The sequence below is a fragment of the Prionailurus viverrinus genome, chromosome B3 (assembly GCF_022837055.1).
Source record: "Prionailurus viverrinus isolate Anna chromosome B3, UM_Priviv_1.0, whole genome shotgun sequence".
Classification (NCBI taxonomy): Eukaryota; Metazoa; Chordata; class Mammalia; order Carnivora; family Felidae; genus Prionailurus; species Prionailurus viverrinus.
Window position 1 is genome coordinate 27994113 of NC_062566.1, and position 23143 is coordinate 28017255.

The 23143-nt window shown below is 53.2% G+C and overlaps 1 protein-coding gene and 1 long non-coding RNA gene across 2 annotated transcripts in view; one reads left to right on the top strand and one right to left on the bottom strand.

Annotated features, from left to right (window-relative positions):
* Positions 1-1865: 1865 nt before the first annotated feature.
* Positions 1866-12501, bottom strand: LOC125168461 (uncharacterized). Its single transcript, XR_007153152.1, has 3 exons — positions 12281-12501; positions 5340-5606; positions 1866-2195 (listed from the first exon to the last, which is right to left on the bottom strand). It is a non-coding gene; the product is annotated as an uncharacterized LOC125168461 (long non-coding RNA).
* A 9230-nt stretch (positions 12502-21731) lies between these two features.
* Positions 21732-23143, top strand: part of HCN4 (hyperpolarization activated cyclic nucleotide gated potassium channel 4) — a 42178-nt gene continuing 40766 nt past the window's right edge. Inside the window, exon 1 of the mRNA XM_047863611.1 lies at positions 21732-22519. Coding sequence (XP_047719567.1) covers positions 21732-22519 — 788 coding nt within the window. The remainder of the gene's footprint in view (positions 22520-23143) is intronic.

The window sequence follows — 23143 nt, forward strand, 5'->3', positions numbered from 1 at the left end:
ACTTCTTGCAGCAAGCTCCCTGAGCCAAGCTCCAGCTTTGCAATCTCCTTCTTCTTTCCAGGCCCCCTCTTCCAGGAAGCCTCCCCTGACTGGCCAGCTCCTGCATGTACAGTCTGTGCCACCCAAGCTGGGTACTTTTTAAAGTATTTGATGGTGCTTCCCAGCCTGGGAGCTCCTAGAGAGCTGAAGCTTCCTCCCTGTTCTCCTCGTGGCCTCCTCGTCTCCTTTCCTTCTATTTCTACCTCTGCCTCCCTCCCTCCTCCCACTCTTCCCTCTTCTCTCCTTCCTCCTCTTCCCCACATTCTCCTCCTTCTTTGTGCTTCCTCCTCAGTCAACTCACTTGTTTGGCCAAAGGAAACAGCAGGTTGGCGACTGGCACCAGGGGGTACCGCAGCCCTCCGTGATTTTCATCAGCATTCCAGCAGACACATCTCAGGTCTGGCCCCCATTCCAACTTCCACCAGATTGCTGCCGTCTGCCCAGGAGTAGAGAAGGAAGAGGTCTGGAAACCTATTGCACTGGGAGAAATGGAGGAACTAGAACAACTTTGCTTGGAGGAAAGCACATCGGGTCAAGTCATACTGACACTTTGTATCTCCAAGCGGCTGGCTCGACTGGGTGAGCAGCCATGTGCTATGCCTGCTGGGACAGAGCGAGGACCGGTGTGGGCCTGGAGGTTGTCAGAGGGACAGAGAATCGGAGCCAATGTAAGGGAAGAAGGGTGGTGCATACCCTCTGGTTTTCTATAGGCTTCTAGAAACAGTATTTCGCCCTTTGGGGATTCTACCCTTGCACACTCCAACTGGTTCCACTAGGGCTACCATTTAGCATTGCCTAGCCTCGGGTCATGTGACAAGACCTGGCCAATCATAATTACCCATGGCCCTGCCTATGGCGATTGGCTCAGGATGGTCATGTGACCCAAGGCTGGGCCACCTCAGTCCTTCTCCGAGAATTTATATGTCATCAGTGGGACCTAGAAGCTTTATCTTGTGATTCAGTAAGATGTGATCATGTATGCTGAGCATTGTGGGCTGTCTTCTCCTCAATTACATGGAGAAAGAGAGCCAAGAGTTGTGAAGGGAGAGGAGGAAAGTCCTGACAACACTGTTTCAGTCTCCAGAGCCCTTGAAATCACCTCGGCTCCTGCCCTTTCCGATTTCTTGGGCCAATAAAATCCCTTTTTTGGTGAGCCGTTTGAGTTGAATTTCTGTCACTTCAACGCAAAGGGTTCCTGACTGACGTCCGAACTTTCTCACAGAACTGTCCAAATGGAGGCGGGGCCGCCCCAGGAGGCTGCAGTTCCCCAGGGCAGAGCTGCACAGCCTCCTGCCAGAACACTGTGGAGAAAACTTCTGGATCCAGTTGTGCCAGATAACAGCTAACGTTTATCGGGTTCCTGGTGCTTTATAGCCATTACTTCAGCTAATCTTTTTTTTTTTTAATTTTTTTTTCAACGTTTATTTATTTTTGGGACAGAGAGAGATAGAGCATGAATGGGGGAGGGGCAGAGAGAGAGGGAGACACAGAATCGGAAACAGGCTCCAGGCCCTGAGCCATCAGCCCAGAGCCTGACGCGGGGCTCGAACTCCCGGACCGCGAGATCGTGACCTGGCTGAAGTCGGCCGCTTAACCGACTGCGCCACCCAGGCGCCCCTACTTCAGCTAATCTTTACAACACCCCTATAAGGGGGCATTATTCCCCCCCCCCGGCCCCCCCATTTTGTAGATGAGGAAACAGAGTCTCAGGGACGCTCGTTAACTTGTCAAGGAGGCACAGATCCAAGGTAAAGTGCACGTCTTTTTTGGCTCCAGGACTCCTGCTCCTTCCTGCAAGCCCAGAGATTCAGAGGGCTTTTGCTTATACCCCACCTCTAAGCCTGGCCACCTCTGGAGGGGGCAGGTGCAGACTCGGTCTCTGCAGTCAGCTCAACAGCTCTTAACTAGGGCAGTCGATAGAGGCGCAGCGCTGTGTCCAGGTGAGCAGCGAGGCACACAGCTCCAGATGGCTCTGGGGACAGTCTGCCTGCAGAGCCATAGCAGTGGAAGAAACCCAGAGGGGGGGCAGACCGGGTCTCGTGGGAGGGCACAGCCCAGCAGGAGGCACTTCTTCCTCCAAGGACCTGAGTCAGGGGCTTTACTGTCTTGTGAGTCACACATGCCTTTGGGATTCTCATGGCATCGTGGACCTTCTCCTAGAAACAAAGACACAGATACAATGTTTTGCATGCAATTTTAGGGGCTTCGGAGACCCCCCCCCCCAGAGCAATGCATGGAACCCCAGTAGCCCAGTTAAGAACTCCTGATCAAGAAGCGTGAAAAGTGCTCGGAGGCCTGCCCCAGGCCAAGTAGCAGTAGCAATAAAATTTCAGAGATGCCGACCTACCACAGCCAATTATTTTAACTAGCATGTCTAGCGGGAGAAGGTGAGCAAGTGTCTTTGTCCCTTCTCCCTTAGGACCCTGCCCCCAGCATCTTAATGACCCCTTGTTTACCTCCGTGGCTGCTCCTCCCCAGGTGAAGGTGGAGGGAAGTATCTGATGAGCTTCTGCAGCCTGAGATGGGGGAGGACACCCACCCCCACATCTTTTCTCAGTCCAAGGCTAACCTGCATCACCGTGACATTGTCAATCAACTCACCCTCCCCAAAGTTAAGCTGCAGAGCAAGACTAGCAGAAATTCCTCTCTCTAAGGTCCAACAACCCAAGACCCACAGAGTAAGCTCGAGGACTGTGTGGTCCAGTAGGGTAGTCACATGTGGCCATTTTAATTAAAATGTATGAAAGTAAAATCAAATTTTTAAAAAAATTTTTCTAATGTTTATTTATTCTTGAGACAGAGATAGAGCATGAACAGGGGAGGGGCAGAGAGAGAGGGAGACACAGAATCTGAAACAGGCTCCAGGCTCTGAACTGTCAGCACAGAGCCCGACGCAGGGCTCAAACCCACGAACTGTGAGATCATGACCTGAGCTGAAGTCGGACGCTGAACCGACTGAGCCACCCAGGCGCCCCGAAATGTTTTGTGGCATTCTCCCTGCCTGGCCACTGTGGGTGGGCTCTGTCCCTCTATGAAAGGCCACAGCATTGTCAGGTGGCCCTCTCTAGAGATCTCCTCATTCCAAGTTCCAGTAACTTTTTCCATATGCCCCTTTAGGTCCTGAGGTGGAAGGCGCTTCCTGTTGTTTCTTGATGGGGTGCTGCCCTGTCCCTTGTTGGTTTCTCCTTATGGATACTCTTTACTTGGTTCTCCTTCATGACCTAGTGTGAAAATGCCTCCCCTGTCCTGATACACAAGCCCCTGCCTAGGCTAGTCCAATTGGTAGTACCACAGGCATGGGGGATGGTGGATGTTCCTCTCACCACCTCTGCTTCTCCCTCCAAGCTTCTTCAGAAGGGACTGAATTCCGGGAGCCATCCAAATGAGGAAGGATGGAAGAAATAGCTCAGGGCGGGCTGATGAGGCAGGAGGGATGAGTTGTTAGCGAGGTGGAGACTCAACGAATCAGAGGAAGGAGGCGGAAAACAAGACAGAGTTGCAGGAGTCATCGAGGGCCTCCTGAGAAGCTTTGGACTCCAGACAAGACAGATCTGAGGTTGAAGATCAGAACCATGTTTGACTGCCCAGGGGTTGGAGGGCCTGCTGAGACAGTCCTGGAGCTCAGGCCTCTGCCATGGGGTCCGTGCCATCTCTCCACATCCCTTCAAACAGGACAGCAGGTCCCTTCCTTCACAGGGCCTCCCTCTGGAGCCTGACACCCACCCCTGCCTGGGGCCTCTTTCATTTGAGCAGCTTTCTTGCTTATCTGCCCCCTTGGCCCCAGAGGTGTGACTCTTATCTGGTGCTCTCACTGAAGCAGGAGACAGAGTGGCGCGGGGGTGGCAGCTGAGGGATGCCCTTAGAGAGCTCTAAGAGGAGCATGTGGAGTTTCTGCTTCCCATCCGAAGCTCCCCCCACCTGACCCTCCACCCCAAGTCTGGGCTAGGTGTCTCTCCTTCAGGCTTCCAAAGTCAGGTGCACTTTCCTTACCATAACTGCCCAACTCTTCTCTTGTCGGAGCACCATCTAGTCCATCATTATGTCATCAGCACCTAGCAGCTTGCTTGGCACACATAGTGACCGAACCAGTATCTATTTATAAGAGAAACTGCCTCCCACTGCCCCAGAGCAGAAGACCTCCAGTAACACTGGCGTAGACAGTGGGAAGAGTGCTGCGGGGCCAGGGTCCGAGAGGACTGTCCAATATTGTGTGCTTTAATTTCACCAGGCTGCTGGCGTTGGGTACTCCCTTCTTGTTCTGGGCCTGGGTTGGTGTGGCTTATCTGAAACTTGGACTTGATAATCTGTGGTTCCAGTGCCAAGGAAAGACTTTTTAAAGTATCATGATTAATACATACAAGTGATTAATACGTACAAATTTTGAATTGCAGTCACAAAACTTGGCATCTTAGCCTTTCTTTTTTACTCATAGCCAAGCGCTGTAGGTATTTTTATCTACACGTCCCTAGTCTAAAAAGAGTTGATGTCCTCATCCGGCCACGTAAGGCCTCTGTGCCCACAAAGCCAGGTGATTGATTAATTCACTTCTTCACCCATTTGTTCATTTAACAAATATTTATGGGATGCGTATCGTGGGTCAGAGATGAATTGTGCATTTCCTTCACTGTCTTTGGAAGAAGCTCAGAGAAAGCTAGTAGGTATCACAGATGGCATGGAATCTTCACATGGGCACAGAGGTGGGCCCCTCCCTCATCACCTGGCCCACTTCACTCCTGCTGTTGCGGCAAAGGTGCCTGGGAGAGGTGGCCCTGTTGCCGGGGACAGAAAAGTCTGGCTGCCTATGGGGCTTCCCATGGGGCAGGTGGTGATGTCTGATTTAGGGATCAAAAGCTCAGGGATATGGTAAGAGTAGAGCGCCAAGTGAAGGCCCAGACCTTTCTGCATGGCCCAGTGGAGACCCCCTCATATCTAACAACTATGCCCCTACACACACTAGCCAAATGTAGGTAGGAAGTGTCACTAAGCTCCTCTCCAGTGGGGCTGACCTGGAGCAAAGCCTCTGAGCCCAGCAACTGCCCCATGGGACTTTCTTGAGTCAAACTCACTGATGCATGGAGGATGGACCAACAAACTAGGCCAGGATGAGTGCACTCGCTGTCCGACTCACATCTGAATGCTGTTTAGGACTCATCAAGGATTCTGGCTAGAGTTAAAAGTGCCATCCTTCTGAGTGCTGGATTCCGGTCTGGCAATGTGCCTTTTCCCTTTGGTCGGGGTACAAATGGTCTCCAGACAGTTGTCTGCAGGGTCAAGGAAGGGGGAAAGTTTCATTTATGCACCTGGATTGAAGATGCCAGCTCAACGATGGTGGGTTGTCCATGGAGCCCCAGGTGGGGAATGGAGGGACGCTCTTCCTGGATGTGTCCCATGGGTGACCTGTGAGCAGCACTGGGCTAAGGACATCGCTAAATTTGGCCAGGTTGTTTTCCCTTTGGAAAGGGAAGCTGCTGAGTGCAGCTGGAGGGAGTAAACTCAACCTGATACATGGGCCCCTTGACAGATTTCTCTTTCAGGCTCAGATGGGGTCCCATTGCTGCTTGGCAATCCTTCAAAAAAAAATGATAACCACATTATTTAACTAAGAAAAAGCAATACAAACACACTGTCAAAAAATTTGTAAATAAAGGTCAGGGAAAAAGAAAAGTCACCCTTAATTCCACATTCCACCACTCAGAAACAGTCACTGCTAGCTGGTATATACTTACAGTCATCTATCTGTCCATGTATGGACATACTACATATTCTTTAAAAAAAATCAGATTGCTGTGTTCATACCCGTTTTTCAGTTAATGTGCCCTAAATATTTTTTCATATCATCAAGTTTACTTGTTTTATTTTCTGATATCATTTCGAATGGCTGTCGAACATTCTATTATATGAACCTGCTTTATCAAGTTGGGGAAGAAATAAGATAAATGTTTCATAAATATTCACACTAACTACTCAAGCCCATCCGAAATGACAAGAAGTACAGTCTGTCTGTCTTGGGCTTTTCCTCCGCCCCGAATTGTCAAAGCATACAAGGACGTCCTCAAAAGAGCTGGCTCATCCAAAGCCAGGGGACAGACGAGAGCACTGGAGCCTCTGATTAGCTATGGCTTCTGTTGCCACACCGAGGCATCCCTGTAGAACCTGGTCCTGCACAATCCCAGCATCTTTGTCCAGCAAGGCAGTGCTTTGATGTCCTCAATGGTACAGGTTTCCAAGGGATTTCTAAAGGAGTTCTCCAGTGGAGAAAGACCCCCAACCTGTCAAAGTGGTTAGGGTGAGAGAAGCTTCCAGTCCCAGACACATACCAGCCATAACCCTGCAAGCTTAGGGCCTGGTACTGAGCTTAGACAATCTGTCAAGCTTCCTACCACCAGTGGACCTCATTTAGAATCATCTCAATCCATCAGAGAAGGGATAACCATGTTGATCTCCAAAGGAAGGGGCCAAGGGACCTTTCCTTTTGGACGCTCTTTGCCCCATACGGATTTTTGCCCACCTCCTACTTGGCAACGATCCTTGAGAAGTTAAATGAGTTGTCTCAGATCCTTCTCTGCACCTCAGTTTTTCCCTGGCCTGTCATGCATTCTTTTACTTGCCTCTCATATTGGGAACTGTCCTTCCTTCTCTTCCAGGCTGGCCTCAGGTCTTCTGTAGGCTCTTGGGGCTGCTTCTTTCCCTCCTAAGTCTCCCGTCTTTATTAATTTTTCCTTTTATACCCTGCGTCTTCAATCTCTCCCTCTTTGCTAAGTCCTCTTCCTCCCCAGAAAGACAAATCTGTCAAGTGTAAAAAACTAACAAGCAAGTAAGCCCTCCTCCAACCTTAATTTCCCTCCGGCTATGACCCAACTGTCTCCTTACCTTTCTGGCCAGACTTCTAAAAAGAACAATCTAGTCTCACTGTCTTGACTCCTCAACTGACACAACGATGGGCACTGTGGATGTCATCTGCTGAGACCACTTTCTCAGAGGTCACCATAATCAGGGGCACCATGTGTTCCGGTTTGCCAGAAATAACCCTGGGTTGCCCCTGTTGTCCCAGAATCGTTTTCAATGTGCCAGTTTAAACGCGGAGTGATAGGATCACCTGACCTTGAACCAGCCACAACCAACACATCCCACGGCTTCATCGCAGCTATTCTCCACAACCTCCCAGCAACACTGGCTCTGTTGACTGTGCCCTTCTTGAAATGTCCTCATCCTCTGGCTTGCTTGACACCCTTTGGCTAGTTCTGGCCTCTCCCTTCTGTGTGCTCTCTCTCATCCACTCCCACCACGTTCACTTTCCCCCCAAATGCTGGAGCTTTGTAAGGTTCTGTTTCACTTAGCATTTAATCTCCTTCTGAATTTCACCCCCATCCACAGCCTCAGCTCATCATCTCCGCCTTCGCCCCCAACGCAGCACAAAGCTAAAGGCTTCAGGGAATCGTGGTGGCTTAAATGCAGGTTTACAAAACTACCCTCCCCAAACTTGACAGAAATGAACAAAAAGAAACAAAAATGAGAGAAAAGGCTGCACCAGGGCTGAAACCGTGGCATGATTCTCCTCAGACACAAAAGAAGATTTAAATAGAGACAGACCTTCCTCTTGGAAGGGAAGATACCATGATCTAAAGATATCTATTTCCTCTGAATTAATTTGTAAACCCAGTACAATCCTAATCAAAAGACCAGCATCAAATAATTATATATAGTTAATCTCACAGGAAATAGCTAGAAGAATTCTGAAAGAGACAGCAGGAGAGGAGAAAGATTCTTTATCTTCTTCTTTTTTTAAAAGATAATAGTACATTATGGTAATTTGGGGGAAAGGTTGTGTTGTAGGAACAGGAATAAGAAGCAAATCACGGAATAGGTATCGAATCCAGAATATATATCCATACAGATAGAAATGTACTGTATGAGAAAAGGGGCACTGCTAGTTAATAGGGGAAAGATCGATTACATATGCATATGGCATGTGCTTATAGACAAGAGAATGTAAATAAATATTTCTTCAGGCGGGGAAGAGCTCTTTCAGGTGTGATATAGGTCAGAGATTATAAAAGAAAAGGTTGGGGCGCCTGGGTGGCTCAGTTAAGCGTCCAACTTCGGCTCAGGTCATGATCTTGCAGTCTGTGGGTTCGAGCCCCACGTCAGGCTCTGACTGACAGCTCAGAGCCTGGATCCTACTTCAGATTGTGTCTCCCTCTCTCTCTGCCCCTCCCCGACTCACACACATACTCTCTCTCTCTCTCTCTCTCAAAAATAAATAAACATTAAAAATTTTTTAAAAGAAAGGTTGATATGCTTCACTATATAAAATATGAAAATTTCTGACATGGCAAATGCCCCGTAACAAAAGTCAAATAACAGTTGGGCGGGGGGAGGGGGGGTAGTATTTGTAGCAATAAACGATAGAAAAGGAAAAACTCTTCCCAATATAGAAAGTACTCCTTCAACTCCATAAGAAAAAAAAGAGAAAAAGCTGAATGGAAATGGGGAAAGGGCATGAAAAGAGTTCGGGAATCATTGCTTGCTTAATCAGCCACCTGGCCGCAAAGTCAGGGAGAGACTAGTGGGCTAGAAGAACAATGTAACACAAATGTTATCAGACCCTCCCAGTTTGGGGCTATAAATAAAGTTCCATTAACATCCATCACCCAAAGTTCCTGCTGTTTCTCTTCTGGCACCTACAAGACCTCTGCCCTCTTCCTCCTCTGCCACAAGTATTTCTGGGAGTTCCAAAAAGGGAGCCCACATATGATGAAGCATCACCCCGTCAGCTACAATCCCCATATGGCTTCTCTGGAATTCTCCTCTCCTGGTTCAGTGCCTGCTGCCAGCAAAGCCACTCCAACAGTGACCCATGTGTGACTACTGCTGTGAGGCAGCGTCCCCTTTCCAATGTTCCCAAAGCCTCCATTTCCTGGAACCAGAGTGTGCTGGGCCCTGAGGAGAAGTGAGGAGAACAGCTTTCTCTACTGCTCAGTGTCTGACCTCCCTGCTAACACCAAGGGGATTAACCCAGCACAAGAGGAAGACAGAGGGGACGGAGAAGGAGGACAGAACGGGACTGTTTAGTTTCCTACCGCTGCTGTAACTAATGACCACAAACCATTGGCTTACAAGAGCACACCTTATTCTTTTATAGCTCTGGAGGCCAGGAGTCCGAAGCCTGTCTCGAGCTGAAATAACAGTGCTGGCAGGCCTGGCTGTACTCTCTCCAGAGGCTCTCAGGGAGAATCTTTCCCTCGCCTTTCCCAGCTTCTAGAGCTGCCTTCTTTGTGTTCCTTGGCTCATGGCCCCTTCATCCATCTTCAAAGCCAGCAGCATGGCATCATGCTTCAATGGTTACATTGCTTTCTTGTTCTGTGTCAAATCTCCCTCTGCTTCCCTCCTACAAGGACACTAATGATTGCCTTTAGGGCCTCCCCAGCTAATCCAAAGTCATCTCCCCATTTTCAAGATCCTTAATCACATCTTCAGAGTGTCTTGTCATATCAGGTAACATTCACGGGTTCCAGGGATTAGGACTCGATTATCTTTGGGTACCATTTCTCAGACTGCCACAGGGCCAGATGCCTTTTTATCATCCTCCAGACTGCTCATCTCCTGTCTTCTTAGCCCCCAATCCCTTTCCCAAGTTCAGGAAAATAGCCCCCATGCATATTTATAGATGCAAATAAATGCTGAATCTGGGGAAGAATGTTGTCTATATCAGGGGTGTCAGAGGCCCCGCCTGGCAAGCCAGTGCCCCGTGATGGAGGTCAGGCTACCGGTCTTGGGCATACACGGAAACTGGGTGGTTGGTCGGGGCTATAGACCTAAGCTTCCGAGAAAGTCAAAGCACCACCTCAGCTGGTCACCGAGAGAGTCACCAGCAAAGACAGAGCTTGGGGCACCAACTGGCTGGAGCTGGTCTTCTGTGGCCTCGTGGCTCACCTTGCCTGTGTCCTCACTAAGGGCTGACAGCAGTGGCATCTTCACACTTATCACCTGGTCCCTCTACGATCATCACCCTCGCCACTACTGCACCAACTTGCTGGGATCAACTCAAGGCTGAAAAGAGATGAATACTGGACATAGGTTCAGGCTGACAGCCAAGAGTCACCATGGGAAGACAGCTGTGCCCTGACTAGAGAGTCCCCAAACAACCCCCATTGCAGATGGTCCTGAGATGGGCATATGTTACCAACCTTGTGGGACGGTTTTTGCCTCCAACGACTGCCGTTACAGTGTGGTAGGCAGTGTTTTCAACTTGCTTCTCCACCTTAATCATCAACAACTAACATCTCCATGATCGCCACTGCAGTCATTAACGAGAGTGTCGCTACCACCACAAGCAGAAAGTCTAGGAAAGTGCATGAGTGCAGAGTGCCAGGGGAAGGAGGGCACTGTTGAGATGGAAGGCTGGGGAAATCATGGTGGCCAGGCCATTAAAAATGGCCTTTATCCCAGCCCAGTGGAAATCATTATAGAGTCGTAAGCAGATATGCCAGAGTTACATTTTGGAAAATCACTCTGGATGCATCATGGATAATGGGTTATAATAAGGCAAAGCTGGAGGTAGGGAGTTCCATTAGGAGGCTGCTGTCATGGCCTAGGCAAGAGGTAATCTGGAGTTGTGTCAGCGAACATGGTAAGGAGTAGACGTACTTGAGAGATATTTATGAAGGAGAAATAGCAGGACGTTGGAGTTGATTGGATATGGGGGTCGGTGGTGGGACTGGTGGTGGAAGGAGTCAGGAATGATGCCCGTGTTTCTGGCTTTAGCCACTGGAAGGATGGTGGTCATTCACTGACTGGGAAGAAAGAGGGGTCTTTGAAGAAGAACGTGTGGAATGTGAGGTGCTTGTGAGATACCCAAGAGGCCATTAAACAACCAGATCTGGAGCTCATGGGAGAGGTCTGGGCTGAGGGCATGGATGAGAACTGAGCCCATTGGGTGACAGTGTCCCAGGAGAGAGATCACATAAGAAAAGAAAGCACGGGCAACAGAGTCAGGAATGAAGTCAAGAGATGCGGAGTTGGCTGAGGAAGCCCTCCTCCTCCCACACGGGAAACTGAGGACTGCCAGAGATGGAGAGGACATCGGGAGAGTATGTGCTCCTGAAGTCAAGGGAAGAGGATGTTTCAAGAAGAGAGAGGTAAGGAAGGGAACGAAAGGTAGACTTGGTCTTGCTGAAGACACAGGGTAGCAAAGCCTGATGGCTGCACGCTAAGGAATGAGTGGCAGTTGAGAGACAAAGGCGAGGGCTTCCCTCCCATTCAAGAAGATTAGATGTGATGGGAAGGAGGGAAAGAGACAATAGGATTCAAAGAGGACCTTTTTGGATCAAAGGCATCTGATCAGGCTTCAATGCTGACGGGCAGGACTCTGTAGGAAGAGGTGCAAAGATTGGGAGAATGGTAACTGATGGGAACAGCATGAGGACAGGCAGATAGGAAAATACAGTGGGATCACCAGGTGGCCCCGAGTGCATTAAAGACCAGGAACTGGAGGAAGCACAAGTCAGGGCACCCGTGTGATTTCAGCAGGGCTGCTGGAGCCTGTACACAGTAGGTCCCAGCCCATTCGAGTACAAGGACCTCTTTTTCGCTGAAAAAAAATCTCTGGCTTTGAAGCTTCAAAATACATCTCACGTGATAGCAGTTGTGATTGAGAAAGCAGCCAATGGTGGGTGAGATTAAGACACTGTGTCAGACGTAACTGCCAGCAAATCCTGGCTCTTCCTCTGCCGGTGGGAGCTTGGGTAAGTTAGTCAACCTCACTAGCCTCGATTTAATCATCTGTAAAATGGAGATAATACCACTTACCTGACCAGGACTCTAGCAGGGATTACATGAGCTAATCCATGCTAAGCACTTGGCAAGGTGCCTGGCACAGAGCTAGCTCTCCATAAATGTCAGTTTTCACGACTATGAATTCAGTTATACTTTAAAACAAATCGGTGTTTTATGCGTCACACTAGCACCCACACATGGGGGGAATGGTTGTCTGTATAGGTGGAGGGTGTGTTTCTTATTCGGCCAGCAGGCTGTTCTTGGCGGCGGCTGGAGAGACCCTGAAACCCCTTGAAAAAGCTTGGAGTCTCACAGGGACCCTCGGTCGGTCCACATCTGCTCCGGTCTCATTCTGTGACCTGGCCTCTCCCCAGGGCAGGCATTACCAAGGAAACGGAGGCCCGGAAACTTACCCACGGACACACAGGAACCCACGGCAGGGGGGCTGGGAACGGGCCTCACTCACCCCCTTTCGCTCTCCTGTGGCAGCTTCAGCCTGTTGGCGGTTCCACAAGTGCCTGGGCCTGGCTGGGCCCATGTGTTTGCTGTGTTGCTGCTGTCACCGCCAACTGCTCTGTCAACCGTGGGAGTGTAGGCCTGGGCTCCGGGAGCTGTTGTCCCAACTCTGATTGTGGTTCCAGACTTAGTCACATTTCTGTCCCGGGCTCTCTCACCGTCCCTGTCTCAGCCTTTGTCACAGCACTGTGGCAGCATCTGTCATAGTACCTGCCACAGCCTTTGTCACAATACCTGTCACAGCCCCTGTCACAGCCCCTGTTACAGCCTCTGTCACGGCCTCTGTCATAGCTCCTGTTAGAGTCTCTGTCATAGCCCCTATCACAGCTCCTGTCACAGCTTCAGCCCCTGTCACAATACCTGTCACAGCCCCTGTTACAGCCTCTATCACAGCCTCTGTCATAGCTCCTGTTAGAGTCTCTGTCATAGCCCCCATCACAGCTCCTGTCACAGCCACAGCTCCTATCACAGCCCCTGTCATAGCCCCTGTCACAGCTCCTGTCATGGCCTCTGTCACAGACTCTGTCACAACCCCTGTCACAGACTCTGTCCTAGCCCCTGTCAGAGCCTCTTAGATTCTGTCTCAGTTTTGTCCCAGCCCCTGTATCAGCCTGTCACAGCCTCTATCACATTCTGTCACGGCCCTATCACAGCCTCTATCACAGACTCTGTCACAGTCCCTGTCACAGCCCATCACAGCCCTTATCACAGACTCTGTCACAGCTCCTGTCACAGCTCCTGTCACAGTCCATCACAGACTTTGTCGCAGCCTCTATCACAGATTCTGTCTCAGTCTTGTCACAGACCATGTCACAGCCCCTATCACAGCCCCTGTCATAGCCCCTGTCACAATTCCTGTCATGGCCTCTGCCACAGACTCTGTCACAGCCCCTGTCACAGGCTCTGTCCTAGCCCCCGTCAGAGCCTCTATCATAGATTCTGTCTCAGTTTTGTCCCAGCCCCTGTAGTAGCCTCTGCCCTAGCCCCTGTCTCAGCCTGTCACAGTCCCTATCACAGCCTCTATCACAGCCTGTCACAGTCCCATCACAACCTCTATCACAGACTCTGTCATAGCCCCTGTCACAGCCCCTGTCACAGCCACTGTCACAGTCCCTGTCACAACCTCTATCACAGCCTATCACAGCTCCATCACAGCCTCTATCACAGCTCTGTCACAGCCTCTGTCACAGATCCTGTCACAGCCTCTGTCATAGGTTTTGTCTCAGCCTTGTCATAGACCCCTGTCATAGCCACTGTCACAGTCCCTGTCACAGCCTCTATCACAGACCCTATCATAGTGTCTGCCACAGCCCCTATCACAGCCTCTATCACCCTCTCCCTGACACTGCCTCTGCTCTGGACCCTGCAGGGTGGCCTGTGGGGCACGGCTCTCGTTACACAGCGGAACTGTCTCTCTCTGGAAGGCGTCCAGCGAAAGGCTCATGTAATAGCAGGTTATCCTGATGCGCAGGGCTCGTGGGAGGGAGGCTGGGCTGTGGGGCCCGTACAAAAGATGCGCTTTGCAGGGAGCTGGAGAGCAGAGCTCTCAAACCAGCTGCCAACCCTGGCTGTGGCTCCCTGTATGCGCCCACAGGCATCTGGGGGCCAGGTCCTTGACTCTGGCAGGATGACTGAATGGTTTTGTGCCATTACTTTAATCTCTTTGACTCCACTGTGAGCTTCCAAGAGCGGGGATTGTATCTTATTCTTTTCTTGTTCACTCACTGAAGACCTGAGTACAGGGCTGGGCGCCCAGGGCACAACCTGATGGTTGTCCCCAAAGTCCTGGCCTGTCTTAAGTCAGGTCTAGTCACTCCCCATTGCCTCCAGAGCCAGGCTACCTTTGGGTGTTCGTGCTCCCCCACCCCGACCACCAGGGCTGCAGTCCCCCAGACTGCTCAGCCACCCCAGTGCACGGGCTCCCGTTTGCCCCTCTTTTGTTCACACCGTGCCCTTTGCCCGGCATAGGCCACCTCTCTGCTTCCACTTTTCCAAATCACACATGCCTTCTGCAAAAGCCAATTCAAGCAAGACCATTTCCCCCTGCTCCCCTCCTCCACGTTCTTCCTCCTCCTTCCGGGCGCTCCAGCCACTTGTCCACATCACATGACCCTTGTCCCTGGCTTCTTTACAAGAGGTTCTGTCTCTGTCTTATTCTTGTCACAGCCTGCGGTGGCTGGAGATTAGGGGCTGGATCTTCAGCATTATACAGTAGGTACTCCATAGTCGGCTCAGTAAATAAAGGGGTGAACGGTTGAACGAAAACAGGAACTATGTGAAATTGGGGGAAGAATATGTAGAGGAGTGGGGGAGAGGACAGAGGGCAGGACAGCATGAACAAGCCTTGGCAGAAGGGAGGAGCCCAGCATTAGTAAGGGCCACCTCAGGTTTCCCTGAGGAGGGGGTGGAAACCTACCCCCCCCCCTTGCCCGGTGCTCCTCACTCTCCCCCAATCCTCCACCTTGTCCTGTTTGCCAAGCCTCTTCTGCCTCTTCCCCCTTCCCAGGCCATCCTGTCTCTTCCTTTCCCTCCCTAACTCCTCCAGCGCAGGCTTGGAACCATTCCGGAGCTCCTGTCTGAACTCACTTCAGCCCTGATATACGGTGAATTCCAGACTTGGGACAGAGGAGTCTCTGGTACTTAACTTCTTGGCAGCTCAGCTCAGCCAGCACCTCGGGAGCCTCCCCCGACCCCAAGTGCCTCACTCTCCAGCCTGGCTCTGAGTCCAGGTGGCCCAGACGTCCTGGAGCCCTGGTGGGACACAGAGACACAGTCCAGGCCTGGCTGAGCTGTCAGCAAATCTTTCTTCTGCCTTCCTGAGAGGAAAGGGGCATGATGTCCCTGCCAGGGTCCTGGCTGAGTCCTGGGGAGTAGCCGGGAGTGTGGGATGGGGAGAATGGAGAGATCAAGGCCTGGCCTGGGGATGAAAGGGCTTTGGGCTCTGCCAGCCTCTGGGCACTCACAGGTGGGGTCCTGCAGAGAGGCAGGGGGTAGAGTAGGGGACAATGCCATAGCCCACACTCCAAGCTCCTAAAGAAACAAGGCAGAGCTGGAAGAAAGCAGATGGCAAATCCAATAGGAAACTGAGCCTGTAGGGACTTTCTTTCAGTAGTGCCTTAACGTCATTGGGGGAGGGTGAGCATGTGGGCTCCCAGTAGTTTTTGCAGCCAGACTGTGAGGGTGAGTGTGTTGGGAGGAGGGGGTCAAAAGGACCCAGTACTCTCCTCCTATGGAGATAGCAGACTTTCTTTTAGGGCCAGCTTAGAGCAACCATGTAGTGGTCCCCTGGGGTGGACGCTACCCTAGGTTTATCCTTTGGCAATGCCTCATTAACCCCACAGAGAATTCTGCAGGCCTCACCCTTGCCAGGCTGCTCCATTCACTGTTTCCCCCAACAGACACACACACACACACACACACACACACACACACACAGTAACCACTGTCTAGAAAATCCACTTCACTTTCCACCCCCTCCAGGAAGCCCACCTTGACCACACTCAGGAGCACCACTGCTCTGAGCTTCTGAACCACTCACTCTGACCCTTGGTTACAAACTTCTGGTATGGTCTTTCACTGCTTTGACCAGACTGAGAACTGCCCCAAATAGGGCATCTCTTTGTCTTCTCAGCCTCTATCTTTTTTTTTTTTTTTTTTTTTTTTTTTTAGGGAAGGACGGAGAGAGCATGAGTTGGGGACAGGGGCAGAGGAAAAGAGAGAAAGAATCTTAAGCAGGCTCCACATTCAGCATGGGGTTCAATCCCACAACCCTGGGATCAGGCATGACCTGAGCTGAAATGAAGAGTTTGACACTCAACCAACTGAGCCACCCAGATGCCCCATTCTCAGCCTCCATCCATTGGTGGCTGTGCTCAGGGACGGGCACCAAGGCTTGGTCAAGACTGTGTGGTTAATTTGTTCTCTCCATACATCTACATCCAATCTGGCTGCTCCCATGTTCCTTCTCCCTTCCAGTTTTTTCATCAGGAAGCCTTGAGATGGGAAACCTGAGGGAATGTAGCAGCATCTGGCTGCTCCCATGTTCCTTCTCCCTTCCAGTTTTTTCATCAGGAAGCCTTGAGATGGGAAACCTGAGGGAATGTAGCAGATTCCAATATTACTTCTTGGGGGCCTCATCCCCAGTTCAGGACAACCAGCAGGAAATTTACATACCCCCAATTCCAGCCCACAGAGCAGACCTGCCTCAGAGCAGAGCAGAAGGTGCACTGGGAGGACCATATCTACCCTAAACAGAAAGATGGAGTTGCACCTGTGAATGGTGGGAGCCTTGAGCATAAGGTCAAGGGTGTGACCTCTGGGTCAATTTCTCTGATCCCACTTAGGCAAGTGCTCATCCAGTGAGAAGAAAATCTGCCTTCTGGAGAATCAGCCAAGACTTACCAGGGATGAAGAATTCAAAGAAGGCAATCCTGCATAACAAGACATCCTTTTTGTCCCAACAGCAATTTTAAAGACAAATATATGACCTAAATTGGATTCTAAAGGCTGTCTCCTCTCCATTGGCTATTGCAGGTTTTTGTTTTGTTTTTAAGTTTACTTATTTATTTTGAGAGAGAAAGAGAGAGAGAGAGAGAGAGAGAGAGAGAGAGAGAGAGAGAGAGAGAATGCAAGCAGGGGAAGGACAGAGAGGGGGAGAGAGACAGAGAATCCCAAGCAGGTTCCTTGCTGCCAGCACAGGGCCTGATGTGAGGCTCAAACCCATGAGATCATGACCTGAGCTGAAACCAAGGGTCAGACACCTAACCGACTGAGCCACCCAGGTTTTATTCACTATTCCATCATCCCATGTTTGTTGAGAACTTACTACAAATGAGATGTCATATTCTGTGCATTCATGTCTCATTTGGTCTTCATAATAGCTTATGATGTACACATCATTAAACCCATTTCACACATGAGGAAGATTGAGGCATAAACAGGCAGTAAATGACAGAGGAGTATTTAATTCCACTGGATTTGTTTTCCAGTCTCATGCTCTATTGTTTATGGTGGGGGCTCCCAGACTTTTGGAATTCACAGACCAATAACATTTCAAAAATGATTTTTGGGAACAAACACAGAATCCCATGCCAACTTTTTATTTAGCCGAGGACATAAAAAATACCATCTCCTGGCACTATGATTTCATAAAAGGGCATTTCAACACAGAAAATGCAGCAAGGATATAATGTTAGAATAAAGACAGACTTCTAAGAAGGGCAGTTGGCAACCTTACCCTAAAATATCCTACATTGTTCTCCCTCTCTCTTTCCCTCTCTCTCTCTCGGTTAAATTTTAAGCAGGACTGGACAAAACCTTGGCATAACATGGTGTGGGAGCCACGGCCCTACCTCGGAGCCACTTCTTTAAGCAAGAACAATGCCCTTGGCCCACAAGCAAATAACCTTTCAGAATTTCTCAACCCCCTCTACCCATCTGCCCATCCAGATTCCTGCCAAATAAGGTCTGAGGTTGATCTATAATAATCAGCTACATCCCCACCCCACTCCCAGCTGATCTTCTGAATTCAGTATCCCTTCCAGAGAAGGAAGCTCATCCCTTCTCTTAGCCCATCCCACAGCCTCTTCTCTCTTAGACCCAGATTTTTTCTGGGTTTGCAGTCCAGGAATACCCAGACTCCCCTATGGCCCTAGAGGAGACACATCTGTCTCCCAGGGACACTCAGTTCCCCAATGAAGCTGAGAGCCACAGGTCTCTGTCTCAGGCCAGAGGCAGGGCCTTCCCCTTCCTGGGGTCCCCAGGTCCTGTCCACTGTGTTACCAGATGAATCAGAACAGACCCCAGGCTTTCTAAGGTGGCACTGGAAATGAGAAGGCATGATACCTGGCAGGAGCAATGGGGAGAATACAGAATGCAGGGGCTCCATTCTTCACCTCCTCTCTGCTTCAACCACGCACTCAGAATGGCACCGTAGCTGCGTGAGTCCTCTGGGCAGCTGAGAAGAGCCCAACCTGTGGGGCCCTTGGCTGGGCATCCAGCTCCACCATTTTCTTGCTGTGAGACATTTGGCAATGGCAATGTCTCAGTGCTTTAGTTCCCTTATTTGCAAATGGGAGCAAGGATGTTAGTTAGAGCCAGTGAAATCCTGACAATCTGATCATATTTGGCCCACAAAAATTTCATGTGGTTTAACAGATACGGAGTCAACTGTAACGTCCTGGATACCTGTCTCTTACCAAGTCTGACTCCTTTCTCCAGGGAGTCCTCCCTAGCTACCCCGAGCTCAGCGAGGTCCCCCTCCTCAAATTGCTCATCGGTTGAGGCGTGATTTAGTACACACTTCTTTCCTATCTTGAGTTTTCTCCTCTTTCCCAAGGCTGTGTCCAAGATTTCCCACAATTAGAGCCCATCAAAGCCTGGGTTTCTTCCTCTCTCCCCCACACCGCCGACATGCCACAGCTGTCCTCCATTAGGGTTTTCACACAGAGGAGACAGGAGAGGCCAGCATTACCATATGCCTACTTTACCTAATGGTCATTTCTGCACCCGAGGGTGATCCTAGATGGTCCTAGATGAGTGGTACTAACCAAACTGAAGGTAGGTGAGGGGCTAGAGGGAGAGGAATCTGAGGGCCCTGAACCCTGGCCAGCCTGTGGCAGGAGTAACCCAGGAAGCATAAACCTTGGTCATATTCTCCATCTACTTCAAGGACCCCCTTCAGTGGCATAGCTGGCTTCTAGGGTTGCTCATCCATAGTTGACATTTACTGATCTGCTCTCTGTCCCCTCCCCCCCCCCCCCATTTTGGTGCTGAGGTCCCTGAGATGAATAGAATCTGTCCTACCCTCGGGAGCTCAGTTCTGAAGGGGACATAAACTCCACTGGGTAATCAGTGTTAAGGTGGATGGGAGATCATGGGCCATGGGGACTAAAAGGTGGGACATGGCCAAGATTTGGGTGGCCAGGAAGGGTACCTAGAGGAGGATGCCCTTACCACAGGTCACTGGGAATCCTGTTTGGGCTGACTTCCTGAAGCTGGGGTAGGGCAGACTAGCTCCTAGTTGTATCCAGAAGCCCAAAGAAGTGAGTTAAACGGAGGTCTTCTCCCTATGGCTGGCACATCAGGGCAGGCGGGGCTCCCAGCCCGTTAAGAACACTCCTCAAGGAGACCCAAGGACATTCAAGGATTAGGCCTCCCAGCATCTGTGCAGAGAACTGTCAGCTCAGAGCTGCTCAAAAGTAGAAATGCCAGCTAGCGGTGATGACATCACTGCTAGTCATTCCCTCCCCCCATGGGAGGTCCTGTGGTCCAGTGGGTAGAGCAGAGAAGCACCTGCCAGGCGGCCTCCTCCCATCTTGCTTCCAAAATTTCTGCTCTGAATGGGGTGGGGGAGGTGGTCCCAAGTGGGCTAAGAATGAGACTAAAAAATCCTTTGAAGAAAAACTTCACGTTATTCCTCAGACAGATGGCAAGGCTAGGGGACCTTTTTGCCTCTCTCCCGTCAGTCAGACTTTGCCGAGGGTCCACTTCAGCATTAACCCAAACTCCAGCCTTCCCTGGCCAACCCCTTCCCTCCAATGCCCCGTCCTCATTCAGGAACTAATCTGGGATGCTGGACCTCACAGGATCTGAGTAACCCCTGAGCCATCTTGGTAGCCCCCAGGCCAAGGAGAGGGGGTGTGGCAGCCCTGCCTGTGTGGATGTGGAGGGACGGGGGTGTCAGGCTATCGTGGGGTGTGGAAGGAAAAAGAGCGATATTTCTGGCTGAGCTGGTGGGATTTGTCCATAAGCCCCGAGAACGTACAGGGAGAGAGAGGACACACAGCTGGATGGCTTGCTGGCCTGGGGGTGGGGGTGGGGAGCAGACTCAAAGGGGGAGGCGATTGTACAGTTGCTTGGGGGTAGGGGGTAGGGTGGAGCGGGAACTCCTTCGGCGTTGGTCCATACGGAGGTGTCACAATTTGGATGGGAGAAGGTCCACAGCTAGCTCCAGAGTGCCAGGCCTCCAGAGGAGCCTGCCTATTGGCTCCCCGCTGCAGCCCCCCTGGTCTCAGAAACCCCCGTCGGAACCACATCGGAAGAGGTGTGCACGGGGATCGGACCCCTGGTCCGAGGCTGCTGCGGGCGCATTTCCTCGAAGTCTTACCTCGAAGGGCTGGGTCTCACCCGCGCGCCCGGTGTCTCCCGGAGTTTTCCCCACGCCCTCCTTGCCCGGCAGCTGCGAGCCTCCGCAGGGGAAAGACCGGCGGAGGGGGGGTGGGGGTTCGCCCCTCGCCCGTGTCGCAGGAAAACCCCGGGAGCAGCACAGAGGCAGCGCATTTCCTGGAAACCCCCTCTCCAGGCGCCTTGAGGAAAGGCCTGGGGGCTCCGCATCCAGAAGACCCGCCCGCCTCCCGGGAGCAGGGTCGGAGACTCAGCTGAGAAGCTAAACCGCCGGGGAAAGGCGAGCCTAGAGCTCGGAGAAGGAGAGATCAGGAAACCCCGTCCCCCCCCCCGCCCCCCTCCACTTTCCCCCGCCCGGTCTTGGGGTGGAAATTCGCAACCCAAGCTAGAATCCTAGACTTGGGGCGCGCTCCCAGCCTTGTCCAAGGAAAGGTATTCGAGGGTGTATGATTAAGGACACCTTTCACCCCAGCCCCTAAGGTCAGGCAAGGGTCCACCCTGCGCGCCCGCGGGTCCCGCCCTCCACCCTCCGCCCCTCTCCGAGCCCCCGGCCCGCGCGCCGCTGCTCCTTTAAGAAGCCCAGGTAGGCAGGCCCGGCTGCGGGAGCCGCTCCTATGGCAACCCGCGAGCTGCGGCGGCTTCATGAATATTCCGGGGCGCGGGAGCCCAGCGCTGCCGGAGGGCGCTCCGGGGGAGGCGGCCGCTGATGTAAGCCCGGCGGGCCGCTGGGCTCCGCTCGGCTGCGGCGGGAGCCCCGGGACGGGCCGGCCGGGCTCGGCCAGAGGAGGCGAGGCGAGCTCGCGAGTGGCTGGCCACAAAGCCGGGGCGGCGGGACAGACTGATAGCCCGCCGGCCCGCGGGACGCACGCCCGAGAGGCGCGCGGGTCGTGCGCTCTGCGCTCCAGAGCGGTTCTCCGAGCGCCGCGGCCGCAGCGCCGCTTCTACCCGCGCCCATTGTTCCCCGCGGGGGCGGGGCGCCTGGAGCCGGGCCGCGCGCCGCGCCCCCGAACGCGGGAGGGAGGGAGGGAGGGAGCGCAGGGTCCCCGCGCCCAGCCCGGCCCGGGAGGAGGCGCAGCGCTGCGAGCCGGGGGACCCGGAGCGGGACTGGGAGCCTCCCCGCGGCACCCAGCCTCCCCGAGCATGGGCGCCTAAGGCGGTCCGGAGCAGGCGGCGGAGGACGCGTCCCCGCTGGCGGACCGACCGGCGGGCGGACCTGGAGCGGGTCGGCGGCGCCGCACCCGCGCCCCTGCCCCGGCCGGGCCCCGGCCCCTGGCGCCATGGACAAGCTGCCGCCGTCCATGCGCAAGCGGCTCTACAGCCTTCCGCAGCAGGTGGGGGCCAAGGCGTGGATCATGGACGAGGAAGAGGACGCCGAGGAGGAGGGGGCTGGGGGCCGCCAGGACCCCAGCCGCAGGAGCATCCGGCTGCGGCCGCTGCCCTCACCCTCACCCTCGGCGGCCGCGGGCGGCACGGAGCCCCGGGGCGCGGCCCTCGGGGCGGCGGACGGCGAGGGGCCGGCCCGCGGCGCGGGCAAGTCCAGCACCAACGGCGACTGCAGGCGCTTCCGCGGGAGCCTGGCCTCGCTGGGCAGCCGGGGCGGCGGCGGCGGCTCCGGAGCAGGGGGCGGCAGCAGTCACGGGCACCTGCATGACTCCGCGGAGGAGCGGCGGCTCATCGCCGAGGGCGACGCGTCCCCCGGTGAGGACAGGACGCCCCCGGGCCTGGCGGCAGAGCCCGAGCGCCCCGGCGCCTCGGCGCAGCCCGCAGCCTCGCCGCCGCCGCCCCAGCAGCAGCCGCAGCCGGCCTCCGCCTCCTGCGAGCAGCCCTCGGTGGACACTGCTATCAAAGTGGAGGGAGGCGCGGCCGCCGGCGACCAGATCCTCCCCGAGGCCGAGGTGCGCCTGGGCCAGGCCGGCTTCATGCAGCGCCAGTTCGGGGCAATGCTCCAGCCCGGGGTCAACAAATTCTCCCTGAGGATGTTTGGCAGCCAGAAAGCCGTGGAGCGCGAGCAGGAGAGGGTGAAGTCGGCCGGATTTTGGATTATCCACCCCTACAGCGACTTCAGGTAAGGAGGCCAAGGCGATCCTATGGGTTCCCTGAAGCGGTGGCAGGCATGCTTCCTCTCTCAGCCCTGCCTCTCAGCCAGAGTTAACTTTCCTTCCTCACGCGGGGAGCTCCGAGAGAAGTGGGGCGCCTCTAGGCACCAAGACACCCCCAGACCTCCTCCTGCACCGCGCTGGGAACTTTCTTCTCTGTTCCGGGCTCCAGTCCTCGCCCTCTTGGGGTCTAGGCCACATTAGAGGCAGGCTAAAAAGGTGTTCTGATTCTGGCCTAGCCCTGCCGGCAGCCAGGATATGGCTCTGCCACTTTAAGCCACACATCCCACCTCCCTGTTCTGGGCTGCAGAGTCAGGGTGGCCATCCTAGAGGCAGTTCCAGGTCATTCAGCCTGAAGAGCAGGGCCACGAAGAGAGACAGACCTCTTGGCAGAGGGGCCAGCTCCTTGGGTACTGACCCCAAGCATTAGGATCTCCTTCTTCTGCCTTGGGAAGCTGCAGCTGGGGAGGGAGAGCTAGGCCCCTGGAGGAGTGAGGTCACTGGGGCCTCAAGTCCAGGATAAAAGCCCACCATGCCCACCTTAACCCTGGGCCCAGACCCTCATGCCAAGTGGTGGGCCAGCAGCAGGCACC